At 43.1% G+C, this 20,728-nt stretch overlaps 1 protein-coding gene across 20 annotated transcripts in view; it reads left to right on the top strand.

Annotated features, from left to right (window-relative positions):
* The window catches only part of DAB2IP (DAB2 interacting protein), an 898,952-nt gene that overhangs the window by 232,496 nt on the left and 645,728 nt on the right, over nucleotides 1-20,728 (top strand). For 2 of the 20 annotated variants that reach the window (XM_033960812.1, XM_033960813.1), the window contains exon 4: nucleotides 18,661-19,003. The exons of the other annotated variants lie outside the window; for them this stretch is intronic. In XM_033960812.1, coding sequence (XP_033816703.1) covers nucleotides 18,883-19,003 — 121 coding nt within the window. In that variant the 5' untranslated portion in view covers nucleotides 18,661-18,882. The remainder of the gene's footprint in view (nucleotides 1-18,660; nucleotides 19,004-20,728) is intronic. 20 annotated transcript variants of the gene reach the window in all.

Raw genomic sequence — 20,728 nt, forward strand, 5'->3', positions numbered from 1 at the left:
TGTAATTCAGTGTGTGGCAGATTTAGGGGGTCTGTTATCTGGTAGCTTGTTATTCCTCCTTTGAGCATCCATCTCAATTATAACTAGTTTCTTTTGGGCCTGCACTGTCTTGAACCTTTGTTCCCAAGTCCAGGTGGAATTTGTTTTCCTCTGTGTTTATACCTCCTTCAAATTCACTTCAGTCTGATCTTTGTGGTTATGGTATGTAGAAGAGCTCCTTCATCATATAAAGAGAAATTTTGAAAGGACATGATCTTGTTAACTGAGAGCCTGAACCATTAGTAACATGGTTAACCTAGTGATAACACTGTGAATCTCTCATGAATTTTAAAAGTTCTAATTTCTCTGCAAAGCCCAGTATTTCCCAAAATATATGTAGCCAGTGGCAAATCGTAACCTTTTCTAAATTAAAACTTTTACTCCCAATCTGTTATTTTGAAACTTCTTCTTTAAGATGTTACCCTGAAGGTTCTTCATGGTCCTGTGCTGCATAGATTATTTGCTGCCTGGGTTATGATTTGCAGAACTGGCATAAGATTTATCTAGAGATGTGAAACATTAATGTAGAAGCCATAACCATTGATGCTAATGCTCATTAAATTAAAACCATGTGCTGGTCTTTTTTTGCCTGTACATGACCTTTGGAACTGACCACATAGGTCCTCTGAATAACAGTTTGCTTATTGGCATACCCTGGAGAAGGTCAGGGCGATGTACACTTTTTTTCTATCAAGTACTCTTAAGTATTTTCCCAGAGCTCGAGAGAGTATATGCCAGTGGTGTAGCTACAGGTAGACCTAGGTGGGCAAAGGTCCATTCATTCTTGGCTCAGGCCCACCTTGACTGACCCTTCAACACACTTCTGGTGTGGCCACCTTAGTCCCCTCACTTCCTCTCTTCTTTTCCTGGATCATTCCACGGCCTGAAAACTCCCTCCTTATCTACCTCAGATACAAAAGCAGCAACAGAAATGCACATCTGCTGCCTGCGCTGGTCTCTGCAGGCTTCCCTCTGCTGTGTCCTGCCCTGGCTGATGTCATTTCCTGTTTCTTCTGGCAGGGTGCAGCAGAGGGAAACCTGCAGAGATCAGCGCAGGCAGCAGATGTGCATTTCTGCAGCTTCTCATGAGGTACACAGGTGGGAGCGGAGGAGAACATAAGAATAGCCTTACTAGGTCAGATTAATGGTCCATCAAGCCCATTCTCACGGTGGCCAATCCAGGTCCCTAGTACCTGGCTGAAACCCAAAGACTAGCAACATTCCATGCTACTGATCCAGGGCAAGCAATGGCTTCCCCCATGCCTTTTTCAATAACAGACTATGAACTTTTCCTCCAGGAAATGGTCTAAACCTTTCTTAAAACCAGCTATGCTATCCACTCTTACCACAACCTCCAGAGATTAACATTAAGGCATTTAAAACACTTCTTAAAACAAATTTTTTTTCAGCAAGCTTTTGGGGCAGATGAATCATATCTATTGGATCATATCTATTGAAGGCTTTCAGCAGATCATCTTGAAAAAAAACCCCCACAATGTATTCCGTATTTTGTATGTTAAATTTTGATGATTGAAATTTGTATTTTTTGTTGTTCTCTGTGGGCTTTCCTATTTTAACGGTTCATAGACAAAACCGCCGAAGACAAAGGCGCGCGCCGACAACTGAGCGCAAGATGGAAGCGCGCGCCGAAGAAAAAGAGTGTTTTTAGGGGCTCTGATGGGAGGTTTTGTTGGGGAACCCCCCCCCACTTTACTTAATACAGATCGGGGCGGTGTTGTGGGGGTGTTTAGGGGGTTGTAACCGCCCTCATTATACTGGAAACTTAACTGTTTCCCTGTTTTTTCAGTAAAATGTGGGTGGTTACAACCTCCCAAACCCCCCACAACGCCCCCACAACGCGGCGCGATCTGTATAAAGTAAAGTGGGGGGGTTCCCCCCCACACACCCCATCAGAGCCCTTTAAAACAGTCATTTTCTTTGGCGCGCACCTCCGCGTTGTGCTCAGTTGTCTGCGCGTGCCTTTGTCCCGGCACGCTTTTGACCTGACACCATTTTAACTGGCGTTCCTTTTTTATTTTTAATATTAAGTGTTTATGTAAACCGCTGAGAACTCTGAGTAAGATTCAGCGGTATATCAAATCTGAATAAACATAAACATGCGGATGTATTTAAAAGAAATTCTGTTAATCCCTGAGGAAAATCTGCCTCCAATAATTAGGGCTCAGTATTTATCTGTGAGTGAGGAAAACCAGCTTGTCTCTACTCCTGGACGAGAAATAGAACAACAAAAGAGTGATTTAGGGCTCCTTTCACTAAGCTGCGCTACATTGCCCCGCATGCTACACGCTAACGCCTCCATAGGCATTAGTATTTTTTGTGTAGCGCCGGGGGTTTAGCGCGTGCTAATCTTCAACGCGTGCTAAAAACGCTAGCGCACCTTAGTGAAAGGAGCCCTTAAATTTGACAAATTTTGGGGAGGGCTCGCTTGAAATAATAACAGAAAGAACTACTCTTATTGTGACTTTTGCCCTAGAGTTTGATAGGGATTTAATCCTATGAACATACTTTAGGCACTTGAATGATAAGTTTTTCTGTTCCACTATACGTGTTTTTCCTGATCTGTCTAAAGATACACAAAAAAGAAGAAAGGAGTTTCTTAGTTATAGACCCAGAGTTTTGGCTCTGGGTGCTCAGTTTCTTTTAAAATTTCTTGTAAAATGTATTTCTTTAGAGGGGAAGAATTTCTTATTTTTTTTGATCCGAAATAATTATGTGAATTTATTACAGCCAGAGAAGGAGGTGGAGTCATTATTGGTTCCATTGTACCAGCCACAGTGTAGCGAACCGGCTGTCTGGGGGTTAACTACGTCCCTGATTCTGTCTAAATAGGTTTAAGCATTTGTTTCTTTATTTTCTTTGTTCTTGGATCCAATAACAATATGTGGACTAAATAAATATTTAATTAATCTATTGTTTGATGTTAAATCAATTATGTTTACCTTCTTGGATATTATTTTCAAATCTTCTTCAAGTTTGTGCATGTTATGATAATAAAAATTTTGAATAAGAATAAAAGTAAAAAAAAAAAAAAAAAGCAGAACTATTCTCTGAGTGAAAAAATATTTCCTCCTATTGGTTTTAAAAGTACAGTGGTACCTTGGATTACGAGCATAATCCGTTCCAGGAGCATGCTCATAATCCAAAATGCTCGTTTATCAAAGCCAAGTTCCCCATAGACAATAGTGGCAACAGCAACGATTGGTTCCAGAACCCGGGGTCTGTACCTGTCGGGGCCGGGTGCTACAGCGCCGTCTCCTCCGTCCATCATCGGAAGAAGAACCCGACAGTGGTGCTTCGGGGGGAGGGGGGCGCGTGTAATGTCCGCCAGCCGCCGGAGAACCCCGCAGTGCCTTCAAAGGGATGCCTCCTCCATCCGCTGGCCAGCCCTCCACGTTGGATGCCCCTCGCATGCTGGAGAGCCACCACCCGAGCTCACGCAGCCGATCGCCGCCCCACCCACACGTCGTGCATGACACGCACAACGCCGATGATTGACGCTGTGCGCGTCGCATGCAATGCACAGGTGGGACAGCACCTGGCTGCGCAGGCCGAGACAGAGGTCCTCCAACCTGCAGAAGGCACCCAATGTGGAAGGCTGGCCGGAAGACGGAAGAGGAATCCCCCGAAGTGGCTCGTTTATCAGGGCAGTGCTCGGTTTGCGAGTCAAAAGTTTGCTGAGTATTTTGCTCGTCTTGCAAAACACTCACAAACCAGGTTACTCGCAAACAGAGGCTCCACTGTATTTCCCTGACACTACTTCAAGTGTCCTCTAGTCTCTGTAAATTTTGACGGAGTGAAAATCGATCCTCATATCCCTGTTCTACTCCACTCAGGATTTTGTAGACTTTAATCCTATCTCCCCTCAGCCGTCTCTTAGATGCAAGACAAGGGGGGTGGGTGGTGGGTGGGTTTGAAGGTCCACCCAAAATAACCAGTCTGGCTATGCCACTGGCATGTGCAGTGATATCTTTGGGATAATTCTTATAACTAGCTCATGAAAGATAATGCAGCCACCAAAGGATCCAGTTCTCCCTGGGTCAATATGTCTACTACACGTGTACAGCAAAAACTGCAGTTGGCTGTATCTAGACTTTTCTTTGCGGACTGCCTTTTGCAGATTTTAAGTAACAAAACCAACAGCGAAAAGACCACCGAGATTCATATCCTAGATTAACAATGAAGCTGCATTACAAGTCTCACATTTAGCACTTGGTAGATAACTGAAGATATTTTGCATTTGGCCTTCTGCCTCTTTGAATGTCTCCAGTGAGTAATTGCAGGGCAATAATAACATGCCTTGTTGTGCTTCTTTGCTGTACTATTATGCATATATTATGCATAATTATTATTATTACTGTGCATATTGTGGGTACACAATCCCAAGGATCTTCTTCAAAAACAATTGGAGCATTCCTGCCTCTGCCATGTTTTTCCCTAAGCAGAATACGTACTGTGTAATTACTGCCAGCATTGTCACTTTCTTCTGTATTGCAACAATGTTTGAAACAATAACAGGAATATAAATTATGGAGTCATGTAGCTCTTTCCCCTCTCCCTGATTCTTCTTGCTAATTACAAACTGAAGTCCAGTCAGAAGTTACTGCCTGTGGGATATAATCCCTAAGGACACACATTGGATTTCAAACCAAACATCAGTGTCAAGGAAATTGGAACTGCCTTTTCTGTGTTGGATTGTGGCTCCAATGTGACTGATTACACTTTTGTATATCTAGAGGTATCTAATTTCTGTTCAGGGACAGATTGTGACTAAAAATTGGCCTGAGCATGAGGAAACTTGTCTCCTCTCAGTCTCTCTCACCTTCTCCTTCCTAACCTAACTTTGGCCCAGATTCACTAAAGATAGCGACTCAATAGCTGTTGGCCGATTCTCTGGCTGATTTTCAAACAGCGATTGATTCATGACATTACATTACATTTCTAGACTGCAAAACCTCGTGGATCGATGTGGTTCACAAAAATAGAAAACTGGGCATTCCCAGTGAACTACAAAGTAGACATCAATTAATTCAATTCTCTAACCATTTTACAAACAAGACTGATTTCAGTAACTTTCTTTAATGCATATAAGAACAGGACCTGCCAAATAAAGAACGTAACTCCCTATCCCAGCTGGCTGCCTGGAAAGCAATTAAACGTTACTGGAACTTCTTATACAAACAACCTCAAACCGGGGGAAAACAAATACAGCAATATTACGCAGTGAAATGTATGTTGCGAATAAAGTAAATAGTTCTAACAGGTACTCAGGTGCTTGACCATATAAGATTTTATAACAGAGTATTCCCAATTTGAACTTCACATGATGCACCGGGGCGGGGCCTAAGGCCCGCATTGCTGATGCAGATGGCGGAGGAGCAGGAGGGACTGAGCATCCTTCCTGCTCCCCACTTAAAGGTACAGTGAGGGGGAAGGGGACAGGGACGGCATTGTCGGGAGGGGGGAGGAGGGACCCAACCTAACCGAACTGCCAGGGGGGGGAGGCAACGGCAGATGGGAGTGGGCATCCCTCCTGTCATTTTTTTTTTGGTTCGGGGAGTGAGGGGGTGCTTTTTTCATTTTTTAAAAATTGGGCAGATATTTTGCATGTGTAATATCAGTGCCATTAAAAAAAAAAGGAAAAAAACCCAGGCAGACCTGTCGGTTACAGTTACCGACAGGTCTACAGAAGTCGGGTTTTAGGATCGTAAAATCTGATGCAAAATAGCCAAGCAAACGTTAGTGAATCAATCACTTGGCTATTTTGCATGGGGTTTTACAAATTTGCATGGCCGGATCGGAAAATGGGCGGAGAGGGAAAACATGAGGTGGGCCGTTTAGTGAATCAGGTCGGTTAGCGGCGATCGATGCGAAACCTGTGAATCGGGGCCTTTATTGCTGCAGCCTGTGCTACTCCAGACTCCAGCTAGTATGACTGCAAACCCTCCTACCTTTACTGATATAAACAAATTACAACAGTAGTATGTCCCCTCTGAGGTTGCTTTCTTAAAGGCACAGGATCTCGTGATCTCATATCTCCCATTCCTACATTGGTTGCCTGCAATTCCTGTACCTTTAAGAGGACAAAGAGGGGATGAACAGCTCTAGGCTGCTGATGTAAACAATCTCCTGATAAAGCAAGTCTGTCTGTTTCTGGCCCCCTCATTTATGGATCTTTATAATACATACATCCACTTAATCTCTTGGCTGGGGTTACTAGGAGTACTTCTGTATTCTATCTGACCCAATGTTAATGATTGTCAGAGTTGTGAAATTGTTCTCTGTTCTCTCTTTTATTTATTTTTAAAACTTGAGACATACCTCAGCAAATTATTTGAAGCAAGTTACAATTTAATAAAATATATATGGCCGTTTGGTGGGGGATGGGCTGGGGAGGGCTTCGGTGGCTGGGAGGGTGTAGATGGGCTGGAGTAAGTTTTGACGGAGATTTCGGCAGTTGGAACCCAAGCACAGTACCGGGTAGAGCTTTGGATTCTTGCCCAGAAATAGCTAAGAAAAAAAATTAAAAAATTTAAATTGAATCAGGTTGGGCAGACTGGATGGACCATTCGGGTCTTTATCTGCTGTCATCTACTATGTCACAGTATTCCTGTTCCCTTCCTCCCAAAACCTCATCCCTAATCCTTTATCATAATCCACCCTCTCATACCCCCCCTTGCCATAGCTGGCTCCACTTTACTCACCTAACCAATAATGTGACTACTAAACCTCATTCTTAATTTCTTTCTAAAAATTAAGGGCTCCTTTTATGGAGGCACGTTAGCGGTTTAACACGTGTAATAGCGCACACTAAACCGCCGTCCTCACTAGCTACTACCGCCTCCTCTTGAGCAGGTGGTATTTTTTCGGCTAGCGCAGGGGTTAGTGCATGATTACAAGTCACGCGCACTAAAGCCGCTAATGCAGCTTCGCAAAAGGAGCCCCAAGTATTGATTTCAAACTGTAGTTGATCTGGTAGTAAGGCTGTCTCAAGAGGTTGTGGTGCGCTGGGCCAACTTTTATTTTTGTGCCTCTGCCCCACTCCTCTGCCCCCAAATATTTTCTCTTTTGCCAGCTTTTGTTCCTCCAGCCCCCTGAATATTGTTTTCTTTTTTTCACATCTTTTACCCCACCCCTCAAATATTTTATTCATATTTTCCCAGCTTTAATCCTTTTAGTCACCCAAATATTTTCTCTTCTGTTTTTCTCAGCTTTTCTCCTGCCCTGTTCTGGAATATTCTTTCAACAATCCCCCTTTCCAGCCCAGTTCCTTCTCAGTGGTCCAGCATCTCCTCATTTCCTTTACCTCCCTAATGGTCCAGCATATCTCCTTCCCCTTTCCTTTCTCTCCCCAATGGTTCATCTTCATCTTCATCTCCCTTCCCTAATGGTCCAACTTATTACTTTCTCCCTTCATTTCCAATGGTTCAGCATAACTCTTTCTCCCTTCCCTTCCCTGCCTAATGGTCCAGTGTGTTTTCTTCCTCCTCCCTCCCAAATGGTCCTGCATGTCTCCTTCTTCTTCCCCTTCCAAATGGTCCAGTATCTCTCGTCCCCCTTAATATTTCTTCCCTCTCCCTCTCCCAGTGGGCATTTGTTCTCCCACCCCCAGCTTAATGGCCCTGTATCTCTGTTTTCTGTTTCCTCCCCAGCTGGCGAACTAGCATTTCCCTTCTATCTTGGCCTTTCAAGCCCCCACCCACCAGGTGTACCTTTTAAAAAGTTTTGTATGCTTGGAGTATGGCTGTTAACACTGAATACCATACCATATTGATTCTTGAATCCTGTAAGTATCAGCTAGGAATCATTGCGGCTTATAGAATTTTAGAAATGATACAAGGGCATAGAAGTTTTAATGCATTAGAATGGGTCAGTGCAGTAGAGAGGATAGATGTGTTTTCAGTGCCTTTCTGAACTGAAAAGTTGGCATAAGCTGTTTGGGAGACTGTTCCAGATCTTTGGACCCAGGAGCTTGAAGGTGGTCTCGAAGAGAGCTTTCCTTTGGACCAAGCGAGGGGAGGGAAGTGGTAGATTGTTCTCACATCATTGAAGGACTGTGTGACCTTGATGGCAGAAGGTCGTCCAGCTGAATTTTCTCCATACAAACTGAAGTCCAGTATGAAGTTACTGCCTGTGGCTCCGTGCGCTATAAACTGCTAGTGCAGTTTAGTAAAAGGGAGGGTGGGAGCTATTTTGTAGAATTATGATGTATTCATATTGAAAACATATTTATTCAAACAAGTATTTGGAAGTGATGTGGTATCATTGTTTTGTTTCATTGTATGTAAGCTGCAAATGTGGTTGATCCATTTCATTTGTAGTTAGATGATGCATTTAATTTTATGTTTGTTGATATTTTCATATTTATTTTTATATATGCCACGTCTTAAATCTTTTATATGTTTTGTTGAATGGCAGTGGTGATAGCATCAAGTCTTATGGCAAGCCACAGTTCAGTGTTACTGGGTCAGATACCCGCCTCTCCCTAAAGATAACAGCCAGGAACATACTGTCTCCTGATTACACTTAACTAGTCTTCATAGTAACAACAAATGGTTAACCATGTTGAAAGCTGCAGACAAATCTTTAAAATAAACCCAACAACCTAGACATACATCCTTTGCATGATCTCAACTAAGCTGAATATCACTGAGGAAGGAAGCCAGCATGCTTTCTGTTCCATGGCCTCTCTGAACTTGGATTGTCTTCCTGAAATTCTAACAGCTGCCTAAAGATGAATTTTTAAAATAAACTTTGTCACAAAGAGGAATCGAAAACGGACAAAGCTACAGTGGTCCAGTTCAGTACCTTTAATAATCGGTTGATCCACAGCCTGATTTAAGGGGGCTGAAACCAACCTCTGAAACAACAATGCATTCATGATGAGTTAAAAGCAACAGAGCCACCAACTCGCACTGTACTTGACTCTATCTGTCCTCTAATATCAATCTTCTTAACAAAGAACTGGATTACTTGTTCTGCCGTGAGTCCCAACCTCGCATCTAAATTCAATCCAGATGAAGATTAAACTTTCTCAATAAGCCAAACAAATCTTGAGTGTTCGTTACCCTCACAATTCAACTGCTCCCTACCCCTACCCAAAGCCTCCCAAGTATGCTGTTCCTTATAACTCCTTTTCAACTCCCTCCCTATCTTTTAAGCACTCTTAAACCTGGGTGAAGCCAGGGTCATCTGAACTCAATAGAATTTCCTTGGCTAGCACCAATTGATCAGCTGTAGCAACAAACTTGTTCCAGATTTCTTCCTAAAACTCTGTCCTCCTCTTCTCTACCAAATTGTCATGCTTTTAATTTTACCATGTTACCAAATTGTTCCCTGATTCAGCCCTCCCATGACTCATAAGTACCCACTTCTTAAAACGACACACTGGTCGATAAGTTCACAATTGCAACAAAATCAGGGAATGATCTGACCATGGAACTAACTGACACCTAAACTTTCTCAATAATTTGATCAGTTTTTGATTAATATTGCTTGTTACTGATGTTATGAAACCCATTAATGGATCAGCTTGCCAAGATTGCCCTTTTCATCTCATGACATTATAAAATGCTGATGGGTTATTTTGGGGGGGAGGGGTGGAAAGGGATGAAGTTCTGTAATAGTACATTTATCTCCGGTCTTGACATTGTTGGAAGTTGAATAAACTAGTAATAACCAACATATGCAAACTAGCTTTGTGTATAGGCTTAATATTATGATAGTTGCATATATAAACAACAGATGGACATGAATACACAATGAGGAAGACACACATTATCTGGAGGCAAAACGGCAAAACCACAGCTGCTTCCAGTAATAGGTGATATTGATTTGATTCTAGAAACAGAGAGTGCAGCAAGTATCGCATAGAGCCTGAATGCGGTATCACAAAGTGGAAATATTATAACTCTAATTGCATTCAATGTGAACACCAAACATTGGCTATTCAAACCAAGAAATTTGAAATTTCTTTGGGATGGAGACTCTGGGTCTCCCATCTTTGGCTCAGTTGCATTGCTCAGTGTGACACTGTCAGTGCAACTGTGAAATCTGCATTTTGCTTTATTTATTTAATTTGTTTTCTGTCCCATTCTCCCCAAAGAGCTTGGAACGGCTTACAGGTTAAACATACATAATATACAGTTAACAGGTTGTGATTTGCCATAATTATAGTACATGTTTTATGATACAAGTTTTAATCCTAACTCGACACATACTAAGGGTCTAATACCAATATACATAATATACAGTTTACAGGTTCGAGGCTTGTATGGTTAAGTCAGAGCTTACAGGAATGGGGCAAGGACATGAACAGTGACAAAACTCATGGAGATGGGGAAATTGAATTCCTATGGGGACATGGTCAAATTTATCCCCGTGTCATTCTCTAGTTAGCAATGATATTCAGTCCTCTAATTGGCTAGGTTACCATATAAAATTAGGAGAGAGAAAAGCCTGTCCTAATTATATGCATTGAGGTTAACCAGACACTGGTCTGAATATTAACCTGAATATTAGTCAGTGTCTGATTAAACTGTGGGTAGCGGTAGGGAAAGCTTGAGGCTGCCTGCTCTCTTCCAATCCCCGTTCTGAGCCCCCTTCCACCCTTCTGGAATAACCCCCATGAACTGATTCCCCCCTCCTCCTGGCAAGGAGAGACATACCTCCCAACTATCTCTCCTAGTCACAATACCCCCCCACCAGGTCTATCTAAGTTCCCTGGTGTGATGGAGGAGGAGCAAATCCCACTCGCTCCTGCCCCTAGTGGTTGGCTCAACAAAATGACTTCCCTGACTCCACCTTTGCCTCTGGACCTCCCCATTACTCACTGGATAGTGCTGAGCTGGTCACAGATAATGTTCAGTGACACAACCCATTTAAGGGCCACTGAATACTGGTGATCATCCAGCTTAGTGGTGTTTAACCAGACAGGAACACCCTTTTGAATATGACTCTTTTTGTTTTGTTTGTTTTAAGTGTGGCCTTTTTTTTTTCTTTACAACTTTATTCTTCTTTGTATGTGTGTTGTCATTGTAAAATGGCAACACATCCCTAAAAATGATCAATGAGCGAGTATGATGTTGGGCACACTGGAATTTATGGTGCAATTTCATGTAACATAGAAACGTGATGGCAGATAAAGGTCAAATGGTCCATCTAGTCTGCCCATCCGCAATAACCATTATCTCTTTCTCTCTTCGAGAGATCCCATGTGCCTATCCATAGAAACATGATGGCAGATAAAGGCCAAATGGCCAATGTCCAGCTCTGGTATCCAGCTCACACTTTGGCTGCTTGACCTGAATCTGCCCTTCTGATATCTAATTGTTTCTCTTCCTGAAGTGTCTGAAAAATAGTGCAGAAGCTATTTGTCTATGCTAAAACCTGGCATGGATTCTTGTAATGGGAAGTCTGTGCCTGTTTATGTAACTTATTAATCACAAGGTACCAAAAAGGGTCTAATTTTTAGTTTTGATGATTGATTACAATTTAGTTATAGGGTATCATTTTGTATATCCACCACTTTGTTGGAGGGCTGATGGTCCCAAAATACCATAGATCCTAGCACATATATCTTTATAAGTCATATCCTAATTTTCATCCCTATTTGATGACTTGTATATATAAGTTGTGTGATCAGTATTTCCCCTTCCCCTCCCTATCCCCTTTGGGGGGGGGGGGAGTCCAATATCTCATCTCCTATGATCACTCCTGGTCCCACAGGCAGCATCCATCTTTCCCACTCTAAAGCTGTTTCTGCACTGGTGCAGGGCTTTCCTGTACAGGCCTGCACTACAACGCACTGCTGCATCCCACCCTCTGCCTGCCAGGAAATGCATCATGGGAGCATGAAATTGGTGTGGCTGGGTAGGAAAGGGAAAGGAAATGCTAGACCTGTTGTTAGACTTTATTTTGTTTAATTTATCCAATTTTCTATACCATTCTCCCAGGAGAGCTCGGAACGGTTTACATGCATTTACTCAGGTACTCAAGCAGTTTTCCCTGTCTGTCCCGGTGGGCTCACAATCTTTCTAATGTACCTGGGGCAATGGGGGGATTAAGTGACTTGCTCCCCCTCCCCTGACATTTGCTTTAAAAATTGCCACAAATTTTGTATCCTGTATATAAGTATATACAGTAGTGTTTGGCTCACAAATTAAATATCTATACTGAAGCAAACAATTTTTTTTGCTTTTCTGCATTTATTTTTAACTTCCAGAAGAGCCACTGTCCTTGCTAACCTCCCTGCCATTCTGATTTCTAGTCACACATTACATTATCCCACTATTTGGCTTTGATTGGATTTGATTCTCACCTTTAGAACCCAGAGTTCAAGGTGAATTACATTTTGAGTGCAAGAAGTAGGTTCCTGGCCCAGAGGCCTTATCATTTATGTTGGTCTCAAATTTACAAAAAGTGTCAAAAGAAGCAGGATATGAACACTGGTTTCCTTAGTGCTCAAGCACTAGCATATTTCATCACTCGTCTCTTGGCTGACAAACTTGCTGATATCGATGGACCTCTTTTTTTTATGCTCTGTGCTCTCCTGCATTCTATCAGCACATGGACAGGAGCATAAGGTTCAGCTTGAAGTAAAGTTGCATTCTTTAGCTTTGGTTACATATCAAGAAGCTCATCATCGTATATACAGCTCCTACTGTATGGAAAGCTTCCAGAGACTTCGTATAACAAACACAGAAAATATTTATCTCACGTCCTCCCACTCACTTCCTTTGGGGTCTCCTTATCATTCTGTCTTCTTAATCTAGAAATATTGGTTCTGGCTAGTGTTAAATTCTGGGATTGTTTCCAGTGTCTCACCCCCCCCCCCCCCTACCTGCCTAAAAAAGACTGGCTGGTCAATATTCAGCTGGTGGTGGTCAGCATTTTTTAAATGCTAAATTAGAACTGGATATTCAACGCCAGGCCATGTGCAGGCACCAGCATTGATTATCTGGGCCTGATTGAACTGCCTCTGGTTGCTGGACCTTGGTTCCAGCCAATATTAGACTGGATCTGCATATGATACTTACATGGGTCCTGGCTGAATATTGGCCAGGACCTACATAATTAGGGTTACCATAAGGCTCCAGAAAAAGATGGACAGATTGAGACATTGAAAGTAATGGAATTAAGGAGGACAGATTGAAACAATGGAAGTAAAACCCAGATATCTCAATCCTTCCTCGAGCCATATGGTAACTCAATACATAAGTGAAGTCCACATATCCACTTATCCCACTTCTTCTTCCTCAAGCACCATTTTCCGATTCACCCTCTCAGCTTCCCCCCCCCCATTGAAAAAATACTCCTCCCCCAGGTAGGGTTACAATATTTGTAAACTAAAAAAAGAGGACACATGACCCTACCTGTCCCCGTCCATGCTCCACTCAAAGTGCCTTTCCCCACTCCTGCCTCCCACTAGTCTCGTACCTACCCTCCCATCCACCTGTGCAGCAGAACCCTTGCCCAGCTTCTATTCTTCCCTCCCTCCCATCCCTTGTGCAGCAGAATCCTTGAGCACCCATCCCCGCCATGTAGCCGAACCCCTGCTGATCCTCCATCCTTCCCTCCCATCCAAACCCCGCCGAACACGAGCCCTACATACCCCCCCAGAGCAGCGTCGGGCCTGCAGCACTCTAAACAGACTGCTTCGCTGCCTTCTCTGTGCCGCGTTACTGAAGACATTATCAGTGATGCGGTAGAGGGAATTCCCTGATGAGAGAAGGCTGCGAACCAGCCTGTTTAGAGTGCTGCCGGCCCGACGCTGGTCTGGAGGGAGGTATGTAGGGCTCGCAGTCGGTGGGGTTTGGATGATTGGCGGGTCGGATTAAAAAACTAAACGGGCCATAGTTTGCCCATGTCTGCCTTAACCTGTCACCTCTGTTAAGGGGTTTACTTTGGCTTCCTTTTCGATTAAGAGTTCAGTTTATTTATTTATAATAATTTTTATTGATAAAGCAGCCAAAATCACAACAAGAAACAGAAGGAAAACATGTGCAGAAGACAAGATCATGCAAGAACAATGCAATCAGTCCAGGAAGGGTAACAATAAACAACCACTATAGATCAGCAATACCATACCCACAAATGCAATGCCCACAGAAGATAAGGGTACAGCAGCAGATCCTGTAGCGAACCATATATCCTCCAACAATAGGGACCAATCACCCTCCTGGAGAACTAGCTAGGGCTGCAATAACTATTTTTTGAAGAGGTAAACCCATTTCCCCCAAACACACCAACAACCATTCCAACAGACATCTATCAATGCGTACCATACTAACCATACCAAATAAACCCCTGGCATACCCCCATGTACACACCAACCATACACATGCCAATCATACCAGCTTGAGAGTAGGCATACAGCATCGAGCCCCCGAGATCCAGCAAAGCAGAATCACAGCTGGACAGTGGAAACAGACGCTATCCTGAATGCCCTCCACAAAGAAACATAAAGGTGTTTATCGCTAGATAATGCTGAATGATAGGTGTGTATCTCAAAAGTAGCAACCTCTGTCATCTTCTGCATCCACTGCTGAAAGGAGGCAGGTGTCGGCTATAGCCAATGCTGTAACAGGCAGGTGTCGGCTATAGCCAATGCTGTAACAAGAGCTTTTTCACCAACATGAGTGCAGTATACAGAAACTTCTTATGTGGAAGAGCAAATCCCCCATGAAGTAGCTCCCTCTGATCCCCCAAAAGCAACAGGCCATAATTCTGAGGCACCTGCCGCCCGACCAAGTCATCGAGGAAGGGGAGAACCTGAAGTCAGATGGCCACATGAAGGCATTCCAAAAACATGTGGACCAGGGTACCCATGGCATTCTGGCAATGGGAACAAGAGGCATCATCCCAGAGATCCATAACCTTACCCCAAGCTCTTTAGATATAAGCACGGCCCAGGGAAGGAGTCAGTCCCAGAGCCTGCGGCAGCCAAGTCACCACTAAGTCACCCAGCTCCGCATCCCGGACCAATTCTGGTAAGCCTATTAGCCTTAGATTTTTTTGGCGGCTGCGATTTTCGACATCTTCCGCCCGCTCCGCAGGCATTTTCATCTGGGTCTCCAGTGAGGTAATACGCTGGTCCACCATCTCCGCTCGGTCCTCGTGCGCTGAAATTCGCTCTTCCGCATGTTGCAGGTGCGCTGCATGCCTGGCGATACTATCCTTTACTTCCTCTAAGACGGAGTGTAGTTTGGACAGTTTCTCATCTAGCAGCTGGGAGTGATGGCAGATGGAGACCTGCATGTTCTCCTCATGCGAGGGCGTGCCATTCAGTGTCGGACTGGGAGCCGCCATGCTGGTAGGCTTTGCAGGCTTGTCTTTACCAGGCCATGAGGACTTTATCGGCATAACTGCTGCGAAGCGCTGACGCAGGCTGCGAGGGACCCCCCTCAATCAAGAACGAAGACAGTCCAGGTGGTCTATATATCAGTTTGAGAATGGAAATGTTGTTGACAAGCGTGATTTTAGGGGTTGTTAGGGAGAAGAGCGGAGCTCAAGCAGGAGATGTCTGGTCAGAGCGCTGCCATTGTGTGACCCCAAGAGCTCAGTTTAAATGTGCCTGCATAGTTTTTAAAATCTTACATGGTATCTTTGATTCGTTGGTCCCTTTAGCTTTAAATTCTTTGACATCTTCAAGTTGCAGAATTATCCATGTATTTAAACTTTCTTTCCCCACTGTAAAAGGTGCCAGATCTATCAGTAAAATTGTTAATTCCTTCCCCTATTTACTAACAGCAATTTGGAATGGCCTACCATCTCAAAATAAGATCTTGTCTATCCCTTCAGGTATTTTGAAAAATTATTTTTTTAAAAAATTCTTTATTCATTTTCAAACTTACAATAAGTGTGATAAAATGTCCAAACAAATTAACAATAGCTATATCACTTAATAATCATCAATGGTAGTATAATTATAATTTCTGGTGGAATTCCTTATGTCATATATATATAAAATGGAGAGATTTTTGGCAATACAGTGGGGTAGTTTCAAGAAATTTCAAGATGTTTGGGAGCCATTAACAAAGTATTGTACTGATTAGATGAAATTTTCTTTTCCCTTAAATTTACAAGTTCAATTGTGAGGGGGGGGGGAACTTTATTGGTATATATTATATAAGTATTGATTATTTGATAGGTAAGGATGGGAAGGGTGGGAGATAAGAATATATTTTGAAAAATTCTGGAAACTACTCTTTCAGCATTTTCTAGCAGTTAAGTTTCCATGAGGTCAATTTTTTCTATTAACTACAACTATTGTTAATCGAGTTGAGCCTTGCTTATCAGGGATGACTCGGTATACAAGTTCAAGATTTAGTTTAGTTTCTCTGGATCTTCCAAAGTGTGTATATGTGCTGCTCAATCAGCCTCTCGGTAGTATGAGACCATCAGTTAATTGAATCTTGGAACTACTGTTTTCAGTTTGACCCAGTTTTCTGTATTAGAATTGGAAGTGCTATTACAAACGGATGGGACACTTGTGCATATCACTTCTCCGCTTATAGACATGGGTCCAGGAAGTGACATCAGAGGAAGAGCTGATGCTGGCACAACAGCAGCTTGAGGGTTGCTGCTTGCACCAGGAACATTACAAAGGTACAGGGAAAGGGAAGCGGCGTGCATGCGTGGCGGGAAAGGAGCTGGGGGTGGAGATGAGGACAGGTGCCTGCACTCCCACAAAGACAGCACCTGGGGTGGACCACCTCCCCCACCCTTACAATGCCACTGCCACCAACTTAGGTATTTCATATTTTGCATTTGGTAGGAGGCATGGTGGGAAGAAAATTTAGTGCCCACCCACTTTGGGCTCAGGCCCATTGTCCACCCCCACCCCTCAGCTGTCTGGTAAGCCACTGAATACAATACAAATATCTTTGATGCACATATCCCAAAGCTAACATATTCAGATAAATCATTTAAAATAAAACACTTTTTTCTACCTTTGTTGTCTGCACATTTTGTTTTTCCATCAAGTTGATTCCATTTTGTATGTGTCTTCTGATAATTCCCTTTCCAGTGGTTGCTGTCCATATGTCTTTACTATTCTTTCCTGTCTTGTTTCATTCCATCACTACTGCTGTCTTTGATATACTGATCTTTCCTTTTTAGCTCTTCCTGCCCCTTTTTTTTTTTTTAAACTTTTCTGCCTCTCTGACCATGCAAATCTTACCCTTGTCCTTTTTATTTTTCAGCTACTTACCAACTTTACTTCTTACTTTCTCATGCTCTAGCTTTCCCATTTCCCATCTCATGCCTTTTCCAGCCTCCTTATCCTTTAGCAAGTTGCTAAGTTCCTAAGCAGCCATCCTCATTAGTTGCATACAGCTGCCCTGAAGCTTCTCCTCTGATGCGATCCACCCAGGCGGAAACAGGAAGTTGCATCAGAGGAGAAGCTTTGGGGCAACTGCATGCAACTAATGAGGATGACTGCCGCGTCAGGGCCACTCTGAGAGAGAAAACTTTGATTCTGAAAAGTGCTGCGAAGTTGAAGGGAAGGAAGGGAGATGGCCCGACAAGGGGAATAGATACTTGGACCATGGGGTCCTCTGGAGCTATGGGGCCAGGGCAGCTGCCTTGTTTGCCCTCCCCTAACACCGGCCCTGCTTGAGAGAGATGGGGAGAAAGCTGAAGTTTTTTATTTTTTTTTTTTGGGGGGGGGGGGGGCGGCACCGCCATCGAAGTTGGCTCAGGGTGCCATAACCCTTTGAGTCAGCCCTGATTAGGGCACTGAAACCAGCTTATAGCCCTATAACATATTTTAAGAGGCAAATAATGCAGTTTAGTGCCCTAATGTAGCTTAATAACTACCCCTCCCTCCCCCGAGTTGTAAATTCAAAGGAGCAGAAAGAGACTGATAAAAATGTAAATATTAAAATTATAAAACTGATATGTGCAAGAAAACCAAAAAAATCTTTGTAATATTGAATAGATCTTTGTGCTGTTTTAGGGTGATGGAATGGGAATCTGACTTTATTCAAAGCGAGGAGATTAGGATTTAGCTCATACCTTTTTGAATTATAACTCAAAGCAAGTTACATTCAGAAGGCTGACAATCTAAATTTGATCCCAAGGCAATGTAGGGTTAAATGACTTGCCCAAGATCAGAAGGCACTTCAGCAGCCTTTGAACTTGGCTTTCCTGGTTCTCACTCTGTTGCTCTAACCATTAGCTATTTCTTCACTCCACATTAAAAAAGAGAGAGAGAAAAAAAAAACCCCTCACCCTGTAGGTTTAGATGTTCTTTCTTTGTCAAGCTGTAATTAAACTCCTTCTCACATTTCAAGGGAAATGGGAAAGTTTGAAATTTTTTTTGACATTCTATAAATCACTGCTTAGAAAGTCTTTATTAAAATATAACATGTTCATTGGCTTTATATATATTTTTCACATTAATTCATTTAATTGGATAAGTCTGTGATATGTCAGTGGAAAACACCTTCCTGTTGAAATAGACTTATGAATTTTCATTCAGCAGATCCTTTTTTTGTTGTTGTTTTGCTGTCACAAACTTTGTAAGCCGCTTGTACTGTTACTTTAATTCATAGAATCCAGTCCAGGATTTCTGAGAGACTTATTTCTGGTCTTTTACAGTAAGGGCTGCCAGCCACAACAAGTTTGTCTCATGCACAGCAATAGTCATCAGTTTATTTGGAACTCCAGTATGAGTTTGTCTCAGTTCAGGAGCTTGAACTTTTGAATGGAAAATCATGTCACCTTTTTTAAAACTCTAATTGCTATAAAGAAAAGCAACAACATTTCTGGATCCAGAGAGTCCTTGGGTAAGAGCTGCTTTGCCGAGAAACAGAGGAAAGGATGTCTGTAAACGGCAGGAAAAGTTTGAGGAGACCATCCTATTACTACAGGCTTCTTGGAAAGTCACGGCTGAAGAGACAGAGGAGTCGGTCTAGGAGTCGCAATAGACCTGCCAGCTGGGGTAACATGTTTTTTAAAATCTGCAATTTAGTTTTCATAGAGTTTGAATTGGAATCAGAAAAACATTTTCTTGTTTTTAGCAAATGGGTTTTCACCTGCTCTATTTGTTATGGACAGTTTGAAAGCAGGCAAAGAAAACGTACTTCAGGGCTTCAGTGACAAACTTCTTGCTAAAGTTTTCCTAGTTTACTGTAAGTGAATAGTTTTGTACTTTGACAAATTCTGTCTTGAAGCCCCCTCGTGGGTTTTGCCACTGCTGCCCCATGGTCTGATTGACACAGATAACAATTTTTCTCTATGTCCCTGAGCCAAGACTCTTCACAGCCACTGGGTTTTCTGTGTCGGCATTCAGGGAAGCATAAATGTTACTATTCAAGGAAATATGACATTGTGTAAATAAATTGATAGGTTTATGAAATAACTAATCTATTGCAGTTTTTACATATAATGAGAAATGTGACATTTGATGGTGGTTTTGTGTGGCTTGGCAAACAAACGGAAGAGCAAGACATGTATATCTTGAAAGGAGTAGATTATTGGTTAGAGCAGGGGTAGGGAACTCCAGTCCTTGAGAGCCGTATTCCAGTCGGGTTTTCAGGATTTCTCCAATGAATATGCGTTGAAAGCAGTGCATGCAAATAGATCTCAATCATATTCACTGGGGAAATCCTGAAAACCCAACTGGAATACGGCTCTCGAGGACTGGAGTTCCCTACCCCTGGGCTAGAGCAACAGGCTGAGAACCAGGGTAGGCAGGACTAAAATCCCTCTTCAGTAAGGAGCTTTTTTTTTTTTTTTTTACTAATGTGCATTAAGCAGTTTACATGGAAATTAGCACATGAACGTGCTCACAGATTATCATGTTCTTAACTCAGCAACATGACACCATTGGATGGCTTAGGATGGGGAGGGAGAATTGTTTTTGCTGCAGCTGAGCATTCTGTTGTGAGGAGGAAGGTTAAGTGGCTTTCCCACATTCAAAAGGAGTAGCAGCGGGTTTAACCAGGCACAGATGTCGTCCAGTGCTCTAACCACTAGGCTACTCCTCCACTATATAAGAGGGAGCTCCGTTTTAGACAATGAGATATGATATAGTGAAAGCCTATTCTAGAATAGCATTTGTTTGCTCAGATTGTGTTATAGAATACTAGCATAACCTGGTGTCAGCATGCCTAAAATGTAGGCACCCAGTAGGGGGGAGAGAGCTGTCTGCCCCAGGTGCCATCTTGTTGAGGGTGCAGGCATCCATCCTCCTCTCAACGCCCTGGCTGCGCGTGCGCTATGCTTCCCATCCCCCTACCTCTGTAACGTTCCTGGCATGAGCATCAACCCCCAACCTGCTGTCGCGCCAGTGTCGGCTCTTCCTCTGACATCACTTCCTGGACCTGTGCCTAGGAAGTGATGTCAGAGGAAAAACCAATGCTGGCGCGAAAGCAGCTTGGGGGTTGCTGCTTGTGCCAGGAATGTTACAGAGGTACAGGGGAAGGGAAGTGATGCACGCACGGCAGGAGGGGGCGGGGAAGGAGAGTGTATAGGGAGGGGACGCCAACGCCTCGGGCACCTCTCACCCTTGCTATACCACTGTGGTTAAACCAATTGCAGATGCTTAAATGCAGCAAGGGAGTACATATTGTAAGTCAGGGGTCTCAAAGTCCCTCCTTGAGGGCCGCAATCCAGTCGGGTTTTCAGGATTTCCCCAATGAATATGCATGATATCAATGTGCAT

The sequence above is a fragment of the Geotrypetes seraphini genome, chromosome 10, assembly GCF_902459505.1.
Source record: "Geotrypetes seraphini chromosome 10, aGeoSer1.1, whole genome shotgun sequence".
In the NCBI taxonomy this organism is placed as follows: domain Eukaryota; kingdom Metazoa; phylum Chordata; class Amphibia; order Gymnophiona; family Dermophiidae; genus Geotrypetes; species Geotrypetes seraphini.